Genomic DNA, 18461 nt, shown 5'->3' with positions numbered 1-18461 from the left:
GCTCCGTGTGGAACTGAGCGGCATGGAGCTCAAACACTGCTTGGACTAAGCAGAACTGTTTTCAAAAGATGCAGCTATGTGAAAAGCTAAAGTAGTCAGGTGCTTTGAATTATTCCGCTAGAAGAAAGGCGGGTAACAGATGGTCTCTGCCTGCCCTTGGGGGTGCTGCAGCTAACACAGAACAAACGTGTTTTGTTGCCTAGAAACAGTTTGGGGCTTTCTACAGCCAGATAAATAACATTTGTCTAGTTATCAGAAGTAATGATGACTCAAGGCCACTTTTGAAGCATTCATCTCATTTATTATCTGCACTATTTAGAAATATGACTGTAAAACTCATTCTTGCATTGGTTTGACCGGTCCTTTCAAAAGTGATTAATTTGTTTCTTTTTTTAAAAAAGTCCGTTGGCTCTTGCAGAGCTCGGTGGAAGAGCTCCACCCGGTGGCCTTCCACAAAGGCACAGCTGAAGCCTCCGCACTTTTTTTTGCATGTTCTGGTTTAACTGAGAAGTCTCAATTCACAGTATTTCTCCATAAGTGAGTAACAGAGGCTGGAAGAAAGCTTAGTAAGGCGTTGCTTAGAGTCGCTGTTTCCTTCCCGTATCACCTCTACAGAAACACAACTGTCATACACTAACCAGCCCGCGACCCAACAGCCTCCCTCTGCCACCTGCTCCTCTTTGCGCTTGGGGCATCTGCTCTGGGCTCAAGCACCAAAATATCTGACAGAGAAGCTTCTGTGATGAAGGTCCCCTCCCTGGCTCAGATGAGGCACCAAGTGCTGAGCCTGGAGCTTGAACTTGCAGAATCCAACCCTTGGAAGTTTTGAGTAAAAGAACCGTGGCCATTTCTCCACCAAACACTGACTTCGTGCTCTTTTAAATGAGCAAAGACCGGAGGATTGCATTTGTCTTTTGAAGTACAGGAAGGAAGGATGGAAGTGAGTACAACTTTTTTCCTCTATGTTATCAAACCTATGAGATTTCTCAATTTTCAGATGATTAACCTGATTTCAGATTTCTCTGATGAAGAGTAATAAGATAAGTGATCCTCTCTGTAAAAGGGATCTCGATTACAGTCTCAATTACAGGATGCACAGAATTACAATCATCGATAGCCAGGAAAGTTAAAAAACACCCTGCCCCAATAAATGCATTTTTACCATGTAAAAACTGGGTTCCAGAGGCTTAATATGGCTCACACAGCTCCAGAATTGCCCTCTCTAGATGCCTGGTAGATACCAATCAGGGAAGAGACGGTCCCCAGGAGTCCTACTAACCACGGCGGAAACTGCCCAGCCCAAAGAAATCCTGGCGGCAGCCAGTGGATGGCATTGGCGAGATCTGCCATGTTACTGACGATGCTCAGAACTTCGCTCTTCACTTGGGCTTTCATTTTCTTGTGATCCTGCAGCGAAGATGTGCTGTTGAAAGCAAGAACAGTATTAGTAACAGCCCACAGCGTAATAATACTTACTGATGGCTCACAAATGAGAATAAAAATATTTGGGTTGAAACAGACACAGAGCCAGGAAATGAAATCCTACCACCTCTGCTGCCTCAGCTTCTTTCTTAACCGGAACAAAATTCTCAAGGATCTGAAAACAACCAGATTTAAAGTTATTTCCCCTGTAGCATCAAAGGGGAGAACTTTTTAGTGTTAACTTCATCCGTGAGCATCTCGGCGGAGAAGCGCCTTCATTTCAGCCCGCTCCCCAGCCGGCCTTACCGCAGGACACCCAGGAGCAGGGAGAAGCCCCAGAGCCTGGTGCTCGCATCCCACCACTTGCTAGAGCTGGCGCGGATGATGCCGGCGTCGGCTGCCCAGGCGACGTGCTCGCAGGGGTAGTACAGCTGGTCAGCCACGTTGCACAGCACCGAGAGCCCGCGCACCAGCACGTCCTCGTCCTGCGGGGAGCACGGCGGGCGCGCCTTCACACCTGCGTTCCGCCCCGGGGCTGCTCCCACTGTTCCCACCGCCGCCCTGCGCTCACCTCGGGCCCCAGCCCGTAGCCGCGGCTGTAGCTGAGCATGGCGAGGTCGTCGAAGAGCCGCAGGACGGTGCGGCAGTGGCTGAGCTGCGCCGACACGGCCAGGAGGCTCCCGGGCAGCCCAGCTGCGGGGCTCTGCCGCCCTCCCAGCGCCCCGCCGGCCAGCTGGCAGCCATAGCAGAGCGCGCGGACCTGCGGAGGCAAAGCCCGGTGAGGAACAGCCGGGATCGGGCCCTGCCCGGCCGCCCCCCGCCGCTCACCGCCCGGTCCCGGCCTCGGTAGGACTCGAGGGCTTCGACCAGGCCGCGGAGCCCCCCCGCCGCCATGGCAACGCTTCCTGGTCGGGGCGCGCGGGGCAGGCCGGGAACATGGCGGAGCGGGGCCGTCGCCATGGTGACGAGGCCTAGCGGCTGCGGGGCTCCGTCGAGGCCTTCGTGCGGGGATGGCGGCCTCGTGCCCTCCCTCAGCCCCCAGCCCGGGTGTTTCCGTCCTGCAGGGATCCCGCCTGCAGCTGGGGGCTGGCCGCGGAGTCCCCGAGGAGGCCCGTCGGCCGTTTTCTCACGTTCAGTTCCCCCCTTTCTGGGGGGTTCACAGGCCGGCGCCGGCCGCGCAGCCCCGCAGCGGGGATGTGCTGAACCAGAGGCTGGCTGCGGGCAGGGAGCTCTGCTCCGAGACGTGCCTGGCCTTTCCAGAGTGGCCCCTGGAGCTGGTCGCCCCCATTGTGCACCCAGCATCGTGCGTCCGGATGCACGCAGACCCCCGCATCCGGGTCCTCACCTCAGCGACAAGGGAGAGCTACCCCTGTCCTGATGCCCCCCCCCAGAGAGCTGCCCTTCCCAAAGCCCAGGAGTGGAGCGATAACGTTCTTTGTGGAGACAGAGAGAAAATAAGGCTCCCTCCATCCATCTACACCTTCTCATATCCAGCACACGAGATCCAGCCTGTTGCCAGGGCACCTCATGTGTACAGGGGTGAGTTGTCCTCACAGTCTAAAGGGCTGCGGGGATTTTTGGTGGCATGCCTCAGAGTCATGCTGCAAACAATTAAAGCTGTTACAATGATTTGGGTATTTTACTTTCTGATTTCATAGCTGAATAAATCAACCTGATGCTTACAAAACAGGTTTATTTGTGCTAACTAGAGCCACTCACCAGCCAACCTTTTCCAGCAGAGAACATCTTTGCTCGCTGTAGCCTCAGATGTTGCAGTTCTCACGCCAAACCTGCATCACTTCTGATGCACCACATCCGTGTTCTGCAATCTTGCAGTTCACCTTGTTGCAATCTGATGTTCATTGCTTTGCTGTTTAACTGTACTAAATTGATTCAGGAGTACGAAAATGCTAAAAGAGCAGCTGCCTTGCAAGTGTAGCTTCAATATCATGAATATTTCCTTACAAATGTAAATACAGCATTTTTAGAAATAACGCCATTCATTTCCCCTTCTGGCTGTTTGGCAGGATGTCCTGTTAAAGGGGATGGGCGATCCTATTACCACACTTCTTACCAAGCACAGTTTAAAGGTGGATGGAGTCTACCTGCAAAGCCAAGTGAAAAGGTAACAGAATGGATTTGGGGAGGACCAAGGTACAGTTAAAGGACAGCACGTTGCCAAGTTGAATTCTGTCCTGAAAAGGGTGTGATCTATGCATGTGAAAATCAGAGGGATGGAATGACAGAGATGGGAAACAAAGGGATTGTGCTTTAAGCAGCAGTTCTGTAGCTCTGTTGGCTTCCCTTCAGCACATGTCTCGTATTAAATTTGGGGATCCCAGAAGCAGTGGATCTATGAGTGAGCAGAAACATGCCTACACTGTTCCAGACAAGAGGAAGCACAGGTATTCAGCAGGATAGCCTGTCAGGCATCTCCAGGAGCTGCTCCTTCTGACGAACATTGCTATTTAAGGAGCTCATATCTGATATCTTGCAGGATCTACGACAAGGAGCGTGCTGTCTTCCAGATCCACCACACAAACCTGCAGCTAGGGGATGGTTGCACCAGATTTTCCACGTCAACATCAGAGCTCTACCCAGTACACGATCTAGGTAGGGTAAGTCTGTGACACAGACAATGCACAGCCCACTGCTGATGTTTATAACCAGATGAACGGTGGGTTTTATCACTTGTTCTTAATGATATAATTACAAAAAGATACAGTACATGGATATTGCATGTATACAATTTTATTTTTTTTAATATTTTATCGTTTTTGTGTACTCAGTACCAGTATCCTCACCGTGAGGTTCAGTTTCATCCTCACCCTACTTCCCTTGCAGGTTAAATACCTGCATTTATTCCTGTGCTCTATTGCATGTGGAGAAACTGCTGTAGCTATAAATTGTTCAGAGGCTGGAGTTCTCTGACATCTTTCACTCTTGCCTTTGCCAGAGCCTGTAGCTATTGCTCATCCAAACAAAAATGCCTCATCCATCCCCAGAGGCGACGAAGACCCTGAGAGAAATCGTGCGCTAGCAAGAATGACTACGACGCAGTTCTTCTACCCAGAGGTCTGTTCCCAGCTCTGCGGGTGATTCTCTGGTGGAGAATCTCTCCTTTTTAATGCACACTCTTCTGGCACCTCCTTAAGCCAATATTGTCTCTTCTCCCCTTTCCACACTGGGTGGCAATGCTAGACTCTGGGCTGCATGGGGATGTAATGTGAAACAGGGCACCTTTCCCAGCTACAGCCTATTTCTGTTAAAGCCAGCTCTTGTGTTCTCTAGACTGGCAGGTGGAACTTCTCACCGAAGCCTGACTTGCTACTGCAGAAACATCAAAGCAGCATCTGCTTAGGAGATGACCGTTCAGGCTCCTGTTACTTCAGCACAATGCAGCAGTCAGACTATCAGCCACCACGCCAGACCCAGAGGGTGACAGGAGACAGCAAGAATCAACGTCACAGCCACATCCCCTTCAACTACCACAGTAAGACTAAGTTGCTCAGACTGTCGTGGTGCTGGATGTCTTGCTTACCCATCACCTTGATGCCTGTGCCAGCCGTAGTCATTCACTGTTATCATACAGCACTTGTTAGCATATTCAGATGGTGACATGAGTGATTTCTGGGAAATGAACCGGTGGCTTGACCTTTCTCCCTTGCTATGTTTGTGTTTTGAAGTTGCCATGCTTTTCTACTCAGGGGAGGAAGGAAAGGATTTGAATCAAAAGCTGTGCTTTTGCAACCTCAGGAAGAGATGCAGTTAGTGCTGGTCGTGGGAGGCATTAAGAAAATCCTCCTGACATTGCCTCTTCTTTCTGATGGCCAGTACTCTGCAGCTGAGAGAGGTCCCTTCACACCATGTATCTGTTTTTAATCCATTTGTTTTACTAGATGTGGAACAGATCACAGCGGCAATTGCTGTTTTCATTGGCCACATAACTACTACATGGAATGATATTCCTGTATCTTCCATGTGAATTTCTTCATTTACCTCCTCAGTCTGAGAACTGTGTGACTGCAATTGTGTGCTTGCCAAAGGTTTTCTTCGAAGTGCTGACTGCAAAGCCTGTCTTTGCCTCTCGTTAGTGGAAATGCATGCAGATCTGCGACTGCAAGTCAAATTGCAAAGCTTTTCTGATGTTGCCTCCTAATTTACTGGCTTGAATTTTCTTTTTACTTCAATCTGTGAGCAGATGAAAGTCCTGTTACAACCACGCAGGCCATGCTGGTCCCACACCGACAGCAGAAACAGCGACTCTCTGAAGACATGCTACAGCAGGTACAGCATTAATAGGCTTGCGTTTACCATGGGCAGGTTAGGGAAGCAGGATTATACAAAGCGAAGCTGTAGCCGCCCCATTAACATCATCAGATTTGATGTGTGCTCTTGAGCCATTTAAAATGGGACAGTCATGCATCAAATCCTGTCTGTATCCAGTCTTTAGAAAACGCGCTGTGGGGAGCAGAGTTGTAGCTGAGAAAATCTTTGAAGGGAGGGGAGGGACAGGTGACTAAGACCTAAGCCGAGGGAGGGGGAAGGTGATTTTGGTCCTCCCAGAGGATCAGAAGAGGAAAATCTCAGGCATAAATTAACATGTCCAGAGGTGTCCAGTCAGGGTAATGTCTCTGCACCACCACCAGAGACGACTGAGCAATTGCCATAGAGAGAGGACGCAGGAAGGCACAGGCTTCGGCTGCTCATGGGGACAACCCTCTGGGCAGCCACTATGGGGCTCAGATGTAGGGGCTGCCAGGTTCCACCTGCCTCTTCCCCAGCTCTGTGACCCCACGCTGAAAGCCCTTCTGTCTCCTCAGATGAAATGCTCGCACCTGGTGCTACCCTGGAGGGCGCAGGAGCTCTTCAGCACAGAGCAGAAGGATGCGTTCACACCTAAGGCCAGAGGCCCAGCAGAAATCCAGACGGGAGACTCCCAAGTGAGCCGCGTCCCACTGGGGACCCTGAAAGGATACTGCCCCCAGAGGAAGGTGGTCTTTGCACCGTGATGTTCCCCCTTTCTCGCTGACTGCCCAGGACTTCCTGCACCATCGACTGCCTCTGTGTTGTTTTACCTAGCTCTTCTGGTGCCCTGCTTTTGGCCCATCTGTGTGTTATTACAGGTAACATTTATTTCAAGAGTTGAATGAGGACACAAGGTGTTGTGACAACAAGAATAAACATCTGGGGATCAGCCCAAAGACATGGGTGACACATTTCTGTGGGTTGCAAGACCCGCAGAGTGCCTCCGGGCGGGTGCTGGGGCAGGAGGGAGCAGGTGGGGTAGGGGAAGCTCAGAGGAAGGGCAAGAGATCAGAGGCAAAGTGAGAGGCACTGTCAGGGCTGTATGTGGGCTGGAATCTTCCCTTGTTATCTGTTTAGATTTTGGTGTCAAGGCCTGAAACCAAAGGCCAGTGAACAGTAGGACAGAGAGGTAGCCCTCCCCAGCTTATGATGAGTGGGCTGTTTTCCTAGCGACGAGCGGTGTATTTTTGTTGAGCTGATAGCTCACGTGGATTTCCTGAATGCTGAGCTTGCACTAACTCTGTTTGGGCTGTAGATATTTTGAAGCGGGATCCGTGTGGGGCGGTCAGCTCCCTCCCCTGGGAGGCCAAGCGAGCAGGGTCAGCTGGTGCCTTGTCACAGCTGCCACTTCACAAGCTCTTCGTGGCCTTTTGATGCAGACAGACTTGATTCATGTGTGCTGCAAACCAACACCAAAGCATTTGAGCAGGCGTTACTAAATCACTTCCAATCGCTGCGTTCTGTACGTAAACAGGGGCTGGGCCCACAAACCCCTTGTGCTTTCCTCTTGGGATCTGACTCTGCATCTCTTGGGAAAGGGACGTTCTGTGCTCCACACGTACTTCAAAGAAGCTGCACGCTCAAGCCTTGCAAATTCCCACAGGCACCTCACATCGGTGTCTTACACTGGTAGGTTGCAAACACCTCGATTCAAACGCCTAGATTGCGTCACTTGGTATAGTAACAGGGACTTGCACACGCTACGGGTCTGCCCCATAGCTTTTATGTGACCCTGAGGTGGCATTGCCACCTGTTGCACTGCTGCAGGAACAGCTGTGGGTCACTGGGGTTGTTAAATGGTGAACATCAGCCTTTTGGTGGTACCAGCTGGCTGGGGAGCTGCTGCTGGGAGGACCCTGAGGTTGTTTACTTTTTTTTCCACATGGATTTTGATGCAATTTCAGACACAGAAAGCAAAGCTGGCTTTTGGGATAAGGGTCTTGGCTTTCTAAACCCCTCTCCATCCACTTCCAGAAATGCTTCAGGAATGCCTGAATTTGGGAAGGCCAAACAGCCTTTCTGTGCTTCCCCAGTGACATGAAACCTGCCAGCGCGGCTGGCGGTGCGTGACAGCTCCCTGCGGACGGAGCCACCGGCACGTACCAGTGGCACATCAACAGCGCCTGTGACTCAGAGATAAGACAACGTGACGTTATTTCTCCTTCGGCTTAAAAACGCGTCACTTGCCTCCGCGGCCCCCTCCTCGGCGCTGCACCAGCCTCACGCACGGGGTCAGCACTAAAGTGTCACCGTGTAACGGGGTCTCAGTCCAACCTTGGGAGAGCTAGGCCTGGAGGGCCGGGCTGCTTAGGGGCAGGGATAAATAAGGATTTCGGGGCAGCCTTTGCTCTTTCTTCCTTTCCCTGGAGGGCCGCACAGGTGCCTGTCCCGCTTGCCCAAAGTGGGGACCAGCCTGCCTCCCAGAGCTGCCGGGAGAATCAGGGGCAGCAGCAATGCAGCCCCTCAGGCGTGTGCGGAGCTTGGCGGTGGAGCTGGAGGACGGGCGAGTGTGGGGTGCCTACGGCAGCGGGGAGCTGCTGCACGGCCGCGTGCGGCTGGAGCTGCGCGGCGCGCTGCGGCTACGGGCGCTGGAGGTGTGCGCTCGCGGGCGCGCTTTCGTGCACTGGCTGGAGAGCCACAGCGTGGGGCTCAACACCGTCTACCACGATTACACAGCCTTCCAGACCTTCCTGTACCGCCGCTGCCAGCTCATCCCCGGTAAGGCTGGGGCTCGAGGGTGGCTGTGTGCTACGGGGTGTTGGGTTGGGACCTCCATGGGCTGCAGGCACCCTCTCTGGGCAGGTCTCCACCCTCCTCGTGAAGGTTGGTGCCACCTGCAAGCAGCAGCATCCCTCTCGGCCTCTGCCAAGGGTTTCTTTGCTGCTGGTTTCTGGGAGGTCGCCTGCAAACTCGGGGCTGGTGAGCATGAAAGGGTTGTGGCTTTTGTTCTGTTTGCACAGGGAAGTGCAAATAGAAGTGTCTGTTCACAAGTGTGGAAAGAGCACTTAGTAGTTCAGTAAATATTTGTTTCCAGTTTTCTGATGCTGGAACCACATGCCCAGCTGGCATGTTGCTTGGATCTACTGCATGAGGACAAGCCACTTGAATTATTTGCCTGGTTGGGATGAAATGATCCAGAGCCAAGGGATACGGGACATCGCAGCTGTCCATCCGCTCGTTAACTCTGCCTTATGAAAGTGCTTGTCTTTTATCCTCCCCCACAGTGATATCGTTACAGCCGTGGCTCTGTGCTTCCCCTCCTCCCCTTTCCGATGCCATCTTATTGCCTGTCCTGCTTGGTGTATTAGGGTGCCTAATACTACGTACTGAGGACATGGAGTTGTGCTGGCGGCCAAGGGCCCAGCTGGCAAACGCAGAGCTTGCAGGAGTGATGGCAGCTGCTGCTCTGGAGGTGTTTTTGTCCCTAGACTGCACAGTAGGGCCATATTCTCTTTTTCTGGACGACTGTACCTTGCCACCTGCTCCAAACACCTGCATTACTCCAGAGTTTCTGTCTTTTTGGCAGCGGCTCTTCTGTGCTGTGCCTAAGGATGGCCCCTTGGCAGCTGCAAGTGTGTTAAGCGGCCTGATGACACTTAAGGATGTGGGAGAAGCCCGCGCCCCGAGCTCCAGTGGAGAAGATCCTGAGTGGTCATCACACTGTTTGGATGGTGGCTGCGTTAGCTGTAAGGGTATAGGGTGAGTTTTATTCCCCATTATCCCTGCAGTGAATGTCTGTAGAGAAGTCACGAGCTGCCGCGAGCGTGTTTGCATTCTGCTGCTAGGACTGTGTATTACACAAGCCCCCGGAGCCGGCTGGAGGAGGGCGCTTAGCCAAGGGCTGGAGGAATTACAGGAGCTGCTTGGCCTTGCCAGCACCCTGCGCTCCTGGAGCTCGGAGCTAATGGCTTCTGGCCCTCGCCTACTGCGTGGGGAGAGTTTAAGTGGGCTCCGTGGGGAGCAGGGAGCCTCGCCAGAACTTGCAGGCTGTGATTTTATCGTCTGTGTCCACACAGTGATTCCTTCTCTCCTTTGCGAGAGGGGCACGGGCCTGTGATCACAGGAGTGCTTTAAGGAGGCTTTTTGGCTGCTCTGCGGCCAAAATCCCTTCCCGTGGATCCCGCTGGGTTCCTGCTCTGTCCCCCCCCTGTCACCGGTGGCAGCGCGAGGACGTTCCTGGGGTCGGCTAGCGAGAGGCTGGTGAAAACGTGCCATCATCTGCAGGCCCTGTGACTGCTCCCTTGTTGCTTCTCGATGAGATCAACTGTGTCTGCGTGGTGTTTAAAAAATGCAGGTTTTGTCATGGTAACAAGGCAGTGCAGAGGAGGGAAGCCAGGCGGAGATAAGCGCCCTCCGCTCTGCTCTCCACTCAGCTGTGACTTTATCTGCAGTTTCCTAACAGGGTGGTGAGGGCTGGCACGGGGGTGCTGTGCTTCGAGACGTGAGAAAGGGTGGAAGAAGGATGTTCGGACTGCGTTTCAGGGCCATTAAATGTATATTGTGTAAACAGGGGACAGAAAGAGAGGAAAAGACAGGGGGTTAATGGGCAAAGCCAAGGCCCCGGCCGCTTCTTCATGAGGTGATGTGAGAGGGGCCTGGGAAACACCGGTGCTTTCCGTGCGCTGATCCTGTCCGCCCGAGGGTCCCACAGCGCTGCCCAGGGGTGCAGGCTCCTGCCCCAGCGTGAGGCCAGCCTCTAGGAGCCCCGTCATTTAGGGAGACCTCAGGAGAGGTAAGGCACGTGGGCTAAGAGCACGCCAGGCTCCCGTTCCGCAGCGGGGCGGCCGCCTTGGTCTTGGCACGCACGCAACGCTCGTGAATCCAGCAGGGACGGGGCTCGTTCCTCACGCTGGGAGCGTGCCGCTTGTGCGAGGTCCTGCGTGTCGGCTCAGGTAGAGCTGCTGACCCTGCCGCGCCCCGGCTGCTTGGCAGAGCCTTGCATGGCTCCAGAGCCATCGGCGAGCAGCAGCAGGGTCCCCAGGGCGAGCAGGGGAAGGAGAAGCTCCTGGGGAGCCGCTGCCAGCTCCTGCTGGGGCTGGTTTCGGCCTGGCCAGACTCTAGGTGGGGCTGACGAGTTGGAGATGGCTCCCGCGTGGAGCCCGGCCGGCTTTTAGCCGGTTGTGGGCACGGAAAGCCCTGGGAGCCGGTTGCGGCCCTGGGCCCCGCAGCCGGAGGTCCTTGGGGAGAGGAGAGACCCCCCCACCACCACCCCAACCCCCGGTGCCGTGGGTCCCGGGCAGGTCGGAGCGGGGCTTCGCAGCCTCGCGCGCGGCGGAGGCGAGCGGCGGTAGATGCGGCACGGGAGGGAGGTTTGCGGAGATTCGCATCCCGTGGGCGACAGCTGAGTCACGGGCTGGGGGCTGCACGCTTACAGGCTGCAGCGGGGATGTGCAAAGCACAGGACGGAGCTGCCTCAGCCCCACCGCAGCTCCAAGACCCCCCCCCGAAGGCCCACACGACCTCCAGTGCCACCGTGCATCGAGGCGAGGACACCGGGCGCCTTCCCAGGGCTGCCGTCACCGCTGAACTCCTGCCGTGACGTGCCTTCCTTCCTTCTTTCCCGTTGCTGTCGGGCTGCCCTTGCAGTGTTTGCTATGATTCATATTTGCTCGTGGCAGCAAACGGTCACGTACGTAAAACAAAACGCGGTCCCCTTCCCTCGCGGGGGAGGCAGACAATTCCAGTCTGCCTTTGGAGGCAGCTGAAGCGTTGCGAGGCTCCAGCCCAGCTCATTTTCAGGGGCTGAGATCAACCCAGTTCAGCACAGCGGGACTTGCCCAACACGGCTGGGAGCAACTCTGAAATCCTCAAGGCTTTTGCAGCCAAATGCTGAGTAACATTTTAATGCCTGCCTGTTTTGTCTTATCCCCAGCCCGTGCCCGGGGTGGAGAGCTCTGCTGCTTCGCAAATGTGACAATCATGTTTAAAGTGGAAGCTTCTAAGGCTGCATTAACCCTTTTGGAGGGGGCATGGGCCGCTTTCTGCCTCACTCCCCCCTTTTACAACATCTCTGGGTGCTGCTAATGGTGGTGTCCGTGCTAAGAACCAACAGCCTCAGGCTTTTACCCCCACCGAGCACCAGCAGCAGCAGATGCTGCTGACGGAGCGAGACCCCTGCGCTGCCCACGCAGGTATAATTTGTCGCTGGGTTTTGGAGCAGCACCACGCGAACCCCAGCCCGAGCTGGTAGAGAACCAGCGCTTCCCTGGTTAAAAGGCGCGGGGAAGATGCATTGCTCACTGTGTAATTGCACAAGCTGAATGGGAGCCAGTACTTCATTTCTTAGAAATAAGCGAAGCGATGTCCCAGACCGGCTTTCCCTTCATCGCCAGTTGGCCCGGCCCTGCCGTGCGAGGAGCCGAGATCCAGTTGCAGCCTGTTCTGACCCCTGGGAATGGCTCTTGGGAAAGACGTGCGTGTATCTGTGTGCGGCACGGCGCTCGGCTCCCGCCTGCGGGAACGGGACGGAAAGGCGCTGCCGCTCCGAGGCGCGCTTATCGAGCGGGGTGAGAAATCCCCCGGCCGCGGCCACTGGCTGCGAGCCTGAGAACGCAGAGTCTGGGGTGTGCGGGGTCAGGGGCATGGCCGTGGTGGGAGCCAGAAGCCTTCCTCACGCGGGGACAGCAGCACCGCAGCAGAGAGGGGCTGATGTACGGGGGGCAAACGCCGCTCTTACACACGTGTCTTCTGCGTGGTCCCTGCGGGGCTGGCGGCTCAGCCCCCGGCCCCGTCCTCACCGCATCCTGCCCCGTCCCTGCTTCATCCTGCCCCATCCCTTCCTCGTCCTGCCCCATCCCTTCCTTGTCCTGCCCCATCCTGCCCCATCCCCAACCCATCCTGCCCCATCCCTGCTTCATCCTGCTCTATCCTTTCCTGATCCTGCCCTATCCTGAACCCACCCTGCCCCATCTTGCCCCATCCCTGCTTCATCCTGCCCTGTCCCTGCCCCATCCCTGCCCCATCCCCAACCCATCCCGGCCCCATCTTTGCTTCATCCTGCCCTATCCCTTCCCCATCCTGCCCCATCCCCAACCCATCCTGCCCCATCTTGCCCCATCCCTGCTTCATCCTGCCCTGTCCCTGCCCCATCCCTGCCCCATCCCCAACCCATCCTGCCCCATTCTGCGCCGTCCCTGCTTCATCGTGCTCTCTCTCTTCTTCATCCTGCCCCATCCCACCCCATTCTGCTCTATCCCCACCCCACCCTGCCCCATCCCACCCCATCCTACCCCATCCCTGCTTCGTCCTGCCCCATCCCTACCCCATCCCTGCTTCATCCTGCTCTCTCTCTTCCTCATCCTGCCCCATCCCGCCCTATCCTGCCCCATCCCTGCTTCATCCTGCCCCATCCTACCCCATCCCTACCCCATCCTGCCCCCTCCTCACCCCATCCCCGACCCCTCCTGCCCCATCCCTACCCCATCCTGCCCCCTCCTGCCCCATCCCCGACCCCTCCTGCCCCATCCCACCCCGTCCTGCCCCCTCCCCACCCCACCCCATCCCCGCCACCAGCCGAAGCCCCGCCACCCCTCGGCCACCCCTCGGCCACCCCCAGCACCGCAACCTCCGAGGTGCCGAGCCCTGGGGAGCCCCATCCTGCCCGGGGGGGGGGTGGGGGGGAGGAGGCCGCCCCCCGCCGCCTCCTCCTTGTTTTGCGGCACCCTCCGGGGCCGCCCCGTCCCGCCCCGTCGGGGCCGCCCCCGGGCGCGCCGGGCGCTTAAGAAGCGGGGCCGGGGCGGCGGCGGGGCCGGGGCCGGGAGCCGCCATCTCGCCATGCTTTTCGACCGCCTCAAACGTTTCGCGATCGTGCTGGAGGGTGCGGAGCGGGGGGCTCCGGCCGCTTTCAGCCCCGGGCAGGCGGTGGCCGGCCGGGTGCTGCTGGAGCTGGCGGCGGCGGCGAGGCTCGGGGCGCTCCGGCTGCGGGCGGGCGGCGCCGCCCGCGTCCACTGGACCGAGTCCCGCAGCGCCGGCTCCAGCACCGCCTACACGCAGAGTTACAGCGACCAGGTGGAGTTCCTCAGCCACCGAGACACGCTGCTGGCCCCGCCAGGTACCGCGGGGAGCCGGGGGGCGAGCTGCGAGGGGGAGGAGTTGGGGCCGGGGGCTCCAGGGTTAGGGTTAGGATTAGGGTTAGGGTTGTTCTTAGGGCTAGGATTAGGGTTAGGGTTGCAGCCCGGCTCCTGGGGAGCCGGGGGCACCCCACTTGGTGTCCCCCCCTTCTGTGATCCCATCCCTTCTGGAGAAGCAGCCTTGGGGAGCTGCAGGCTCTGCAGCCCCGGGGGTCCCAGCCAGCCCCACCGAGCACGGTGGGTGCAGCCCTGCAGGGCACAGGGTGCTCGGTCACCCTCCTTGGCTCCAAGTGACCGCTGCGGTGCTGGGCAGCCACAGGGTGAAGCAGAGCCCACCCCGGCTCCCCGAGGCACTGCACGCACAGGGGCGTGCGGAGAGCAGAGCCTGGTGCCCGTGGGACGTGCCTGGCCGCGGGTCACAGCTGTGTTGTTGTTGCTGCTGCTGCAGTTTAACCCCGGCAGAAATATTCCAGCACTGTCGTGCTGCTCCTTCCCTGCCTGTGCTGCTCCGCCACCGATTTGCTCGGGGAGGAAGTCCCGCAGATGCGAGATAATCGTCTTCAATCTGTTTTGCCCACAGACAATGGTGAAGTCACCGTCCTGCAGGCAGGAAGGCACGAGTTCCCCTTCACTTTCCAGCTCCCGGAGTAAGTTCGTGTTTTTTGTTGCCTTAATGTAAAGGGGAAGAGGAGCTGCTCGGGGCATGACACGGGTCCTGGGGAGGGTGGACAGGGCACCATGGAGCCAAACCTTTCGGCAGAGCCCCCCTGAATTGCTCACTGCTGGTACACCACACAGGACCCTGGCTACCTCCTTCGAGGGAAAGCACGGCAGCGTGCGCTACTGGGTGAAAGCCAAACTGCACAGACCCTGGTCGACGGTGAAGAAGGTGAAGAAGGAGTTCACCGTGATCGAACCCATCGACATCAACACGCCTGCGCTTCTGGTGAGCTCCCCCTGCTCCGCCTGGGGGCTGCAGCATCTAAAACGTGGCCAGTGCCTAAAGTGAGCTTGTCAAACGTGTCACGGGCCTGATGTCCGGAAGGAATGTTTGTCCCCCATGACTTGTGCCCTCCAGCACTACCTGGGCTGGGCCCCGAGGAGCACGGAGGTCATCTGTGCCTCTTGTTTTTTGGGAACTTAAATGCATTGCGAAAGCATCTTGCATAAGATTCCTAGGAACTTGTTGGTGCTCCCCAGCAGGCTGTCAGCGCCAGGGAGGTGTTCGCTTTGTCTTTCATCGTTTCTTTCTAAATAGCTTAAATATGGCCCTTTTTTCCAGGCTCCGCAGGCAGGTGCTAAGGAGAAACTTGCTCGTGCCTGGTACTGCAATCGTGGCCAGGTTTCTGTGACTGCCAAGATAGACCGAAAAGGCTACACCCCAGGTGAGCACCCCACCGTGCTGGTGCCCTTGGACTTCTGCAGGGCCTGGGGTAAACCTTGGTGGGAGAGGATTTGGGGTCACCGCAAGCTGGGCTCTCGCCTGCTGGCACAAAATCAGAGACCGTTAGGGTGCGCACCTGATGCGAGCGGCCTCCTCGGGACACGCTCCTTCTAGACGGAGCCTTGTGCCAGACAGCAGGACGAGCCCTTGGTGATCCTGTGCAGGAATTCCTCGGGCAGGACTGGGCTCCGTCTCCCCTCCTCCAACACGCACGTCTCTTTTGGCAGGTGAGGTCATCCCTATCTTTGCTGAGATCGACAACTGCACGAGCCGGGCGGTGGTGCCCAAGGCGGCCATCATCCAGACTCAGACCTTCATTGCTCGGGGCACCAAGAAGCAGAAGAAGTCGGTGGTGACCAGCATCGTCGGTGACTCCATCGCAGCAGGGAAGCGGGAAGTGTGGCACGGGCGGGCGCTGAAGATCCCACCGGTGGGGCCATCCATCCTCCAGTGCCGCATCATCCAAGTGGAATATTCCCTGAAGGTGAGGGGCCTGGTGGGGACCCGTGTAGAAGGTTCAGCTCTTGGTTGTGCTCCCCGTCTCACCAGAGCTGTGCTCATCGTGCCCACTTTGGGCTGCTGCAGAGCATTTTGGGGCTGGTGATTTGTGTGAGGTCTCGGGTTCCCCCCGTGCACCTCCCCACGGCATGCAGGGGATGAGGGCTTGTTCTGGAGATCTCCCTTTGCATCCCACCACAAGAATTCCCTTCTGGCCAGCTTGAGCTGGCGCTCTGGGGAAGAAAGATCCGCCCCTCTGGATTGGGAAAACACCAACAGCTAAGTTTCCCTCTTGTCTCCTGTCTCTGCAGGTTTGTGTGGATATTCCTGGGACGTCCAAGCTGCTCCTCGAACTGCCGCTTGTCATCGGAACAATCCCGCTGCATCCATTCGGGAGCCGCACGTCCAGCGTCAGCAGCCAGTACAGCATCAACCTGGACTGGCTGAGCACCATCCCGGAGCAGCCGGAGGGTGAGCGTCTCCCTGGGATCTGCCTGGGTGCTGCAAACCTCTGCCTGGGATAGAGAGGGGCAGAGCAGGACTAGCTTTTGCATTTTTTACTTAATTTTTCAATTGTGGGTTCCCTCTGAACTGGTGCCATTTACCAAGAACTGGGAGGCTTTGGGAAATAGTGAATCTGAAGCCGTTTTACCTGCATGTTCTAGTCCCTGATGCCTTTTTTTCTTTTTTTCCTCCCTTCAGCTCCCCCTGAATATTCATCAGTCGTGTCCAGCCCAGAGGCTGAGCAGAGCCTGGCTCCGCCATGCCGCAGTGAACTCGGCGGTGTCCTGGAAGGGCCCTTCTTCGCCTACATCCAGGAGTTTCGCTTCCGACCACCTCCGCTGTATTCGGAGGTAACAAATCCCCCAGCTCTGCGGACCTGGGCTTGGGGGCTGGAGGGAGATGGGAGGGATGTGACTGCTGCCGGGGTTCTTGACTCTAAATTCGGCTTTGCAGATTGATCCAAACCCACCGTCAGACAATATCCGCCCACGCTGCATGACCTGCTGAGAGAAGTGCCTCGGATGTGACTGACAGCGTGACAACCCGTCGGGTTGAAAGCTTGCACCCTCGCAGCCCTTCGGTCTGGGAACGGCGCCCGAGCGGTGGCTGAGCGACCAGAGCTGCAGCGCTGAGACCCCGTCTGTGATCGCTGCCCTCCGTGCTCCTGCCATGACCGTCCCACGGGCTGACACCGAGCTGCAGGGCTGGCTGGTGGTGTGGACTCAGGCGTGGTAGGAGAGCACGTGAAACCCTGCGGTGTGAGCAGTTAGGTGGGATGTGGAGGGTTAATCACCACCCCAGCATTTTGGGGTTCAGACGGGGCATCTGGCACGAGCCAAGATTGCTCTCACCTTGTCTGCTGTGGCTGTGCTCTGGCAACTCCTGTCACGGAAAACAGGAGCTTGGAGGTATTTTTCAGGATTACTAGAGAATATTTTATAATCTTGTGCTGAGTTCTTCCCGTGGTGGTGCGGGTGCAGCCCTTCTCCTGCAGTAGCTCACCAGGACTGCAGTGTCCTAAGAAAGTAACGGGCCTTTTTCTGGCCAGATGAAGCAGAGCCTTTGTCCGCTGCTGAGAAATGTTGCCACAAGCCTGGTGATGCCTGCAGGGGGAATGGTTTGAGCTGCCTTAACAGCCTGGCCAAAAATGTAAAGACTTCCGTGGATTATTGTCAGGGCAGAGGACTGGGGGGACGAATTTGTTTCCGAAGCAGCAGAGATGTGCGGTGGCATTTTGGTGCCATTTACCAAGAATGTGAAAGCCGGTTCCTGCGTGCCGGCCTCAAACGTGCACAGTGTGCTGCTACCTCCCCCCAGGCTGGGGCTGAAAACCAGCCCCTCACCTGCAGTGCCACCACGGGGGGGGGTGGGTGGGTCTTGCTGGGCTCCGTGGTGGCCAAGGAAACCAGAAAGAAGTCTGCTCCGAGGCTGGCAGCAGCCACAAAAGCTGATGGGAGATGTGGAGCTGAAACGAGCCCTCCAGGGCCAGGAGACCTGCTCAGGAGGGGCCTGATCCTGTGCCCGCAGAGGGGCCGGCAGCCCCGGCACGGTGAGGGAGGCACAGCAGCAATTTGTGCTCCCAGGGTGAGTGCTGCTGGTGTGGGAGCCGACGAGCCGGGTGCTGCAGTGTGCCTGCTGGGGCTGACCCCACACCCTCTGGCACAACCTGGGCAGGGTTTGGGGGCTGGGGACCTTTGCATTCCCTCTCTGAGACAATCCTGACGAGCGCCCATGGAGCCGCTCGCTTCCCATGCAGAACTGAAGCTGGGCGTGCGTCAGCCTCTGTGCTGGGACCGCGCTCGGCTCACTGGGGATTGCTCAGAGGACTTTTTGTATCTGTGAACACTTTTATAATGACCACTCTTGTCTCTGATATTGTTCTTTTTGTACGACTTCAGTTGGGGGATTTTTGTTTGAAATAAATTCTTTACACCCAGCTGTTGCTTGGCTCTTACATGGTGGATGTTTTTCTGTTGTGCTGTTCCTGCTGGACCCGCTCTGCCCGTGCTCCCCCGGCTCCCGTGGCAGCTGGGGGATGTTGCAGACAAGTGGGAGTGCTCTGACCCTCACCACATCGCCCTGCGGGTGCCCAGATCCACCCCACTACCGGTATTAACTGGGTCAGGCGGTCAGCGCTGCCCTCCGGCACCGGTTAGGGGCTCGCAGCCTGTCCCAGCCCCAGGGCTGGTGCTGAAACGCTCCCCGGCTCTTGTGGT

General features: G+C 57.0%; 3 protein-coding genes and 1 long non-coding RNA gene across 6 annotated transcripts; 2 read left to right on the top strand and 2 right to left on the bottom strand.

Moving 5' to 3' along the window:
• Positions 1-279: 279 nt before the first annotated feature.
• On the bottom strand, positions 280-2369 carry PEX11G (peroxisomal biogenesis factor 11 gamma). Of its 2 annotated transcripts, XM_083811335.1 has the most exons (5): positions 2251-2369; positions 1994-2182; positions 1729-1907; positions 1547-1597; positions 280-1423 (listed from the first exon to the last, which is right to left on the bottom strand). In XM_083811335.1, exons 1-5 carry the CDS (start codon positions 2314-2316, stop codon positions 1198-1200), a joined length of 711 nt encoding a protein of 236 aa, XP_083667461.1. In that variant the 5' UTR covers positions 2317-2369; the 3' UTR covers positions 280-1197. The 2 variants fall into 2 exon arrangements, with proteins under 2 accessions (XP_083667461.1, XP_083667462.1); XM_083811336.1 differs by lacking the exon at positions 1729-1907 and having other exon boundaries at positions 1994-2342.
• On the top strand, positions 2289-7192 carry SAXO5 (stabilizer of axonemal microtubules 5). Its single transcript, XM_083811314.1, has 8 exons — positions 2289-2961; positions 3450-3547; positions 3733-3827; positions 3920-4035; positions 4379-4497; positions 4714-4915; positions 5624-5709; positions 6246-7192. The coding sequence occupies exons 1-8, from the start codon at positions 2433-2435 to the stop codon at positions 6432-6434; spliced, it is 1434 nt and encodes a 477-aa protein (XP_083667440.1). The 5' UTR covers positions 2289-2432; the 3' UTR covers positions 6435-7192.
• A 734-nt stretch (positions 7193-7926) lies between these two features.
• ARRDC2 (arrestin domain containing 2) lies at positions 7927-18181 on the top strand. Of its 2 annotated transcripts, none has more exons than XM_083811318.1 (8): positions 7927-8448; positions 14380-14446; positions 14598-14745; positions 15082-15184; positions 15471-15727; positions 16053-16212; positions 16444-16595; positions 16699-18181. In XM_083811318.1, the coding sequence occupies exons 1-8, from the start codon at positions 8184-8186 to the stop codon at positions 16750-16752; spliced, it is 1206 nt and encodes a 401-aa protein (XP_083667444.1). In that variant the 5' UTR covers positions 7927-8183; the 3' UTR covers positions 16753-18181. The 2 variants fall into 2 exon arrangements, with proteins under 2 accessions (XP_083667444.1, XP_083667443.1); XM_083811317.1 differs by lacking the exon at positions 7927-8448 and adding an exon at positions 13413-13780.
• LOC310886564 lies at positions 11961-13398 on the bottom strand. The gene is made up of 2 exons (XR_014575357.1): positions 13295-13398; positions 11961-12375 (listed from the first exon to the last, which is right to left on the bottom strand). It is a non-coding gene; the product is annotated as an uncharacterized lncRNA (long non-coding RNA).
• Positions 18182-18461: the final 280 nt, after the last annotated feature.

The sequence above is a fragment of the Anser anser genome (assembly GCF_964211835.1).
Source record: "Anser anser genome assembly, chromosome: 25".
NCBI classification, from domain to species: Eukaryota; Metazoa; Chordata; class Aves; order Anseriformes; family Anatidae; genus Anser; species Anser anser.
The sequence above is the reverse complement of the archived record's forward strand: the minus strand, read 5'-3'. Positions and strand labels throughout refer to the sequence as shown.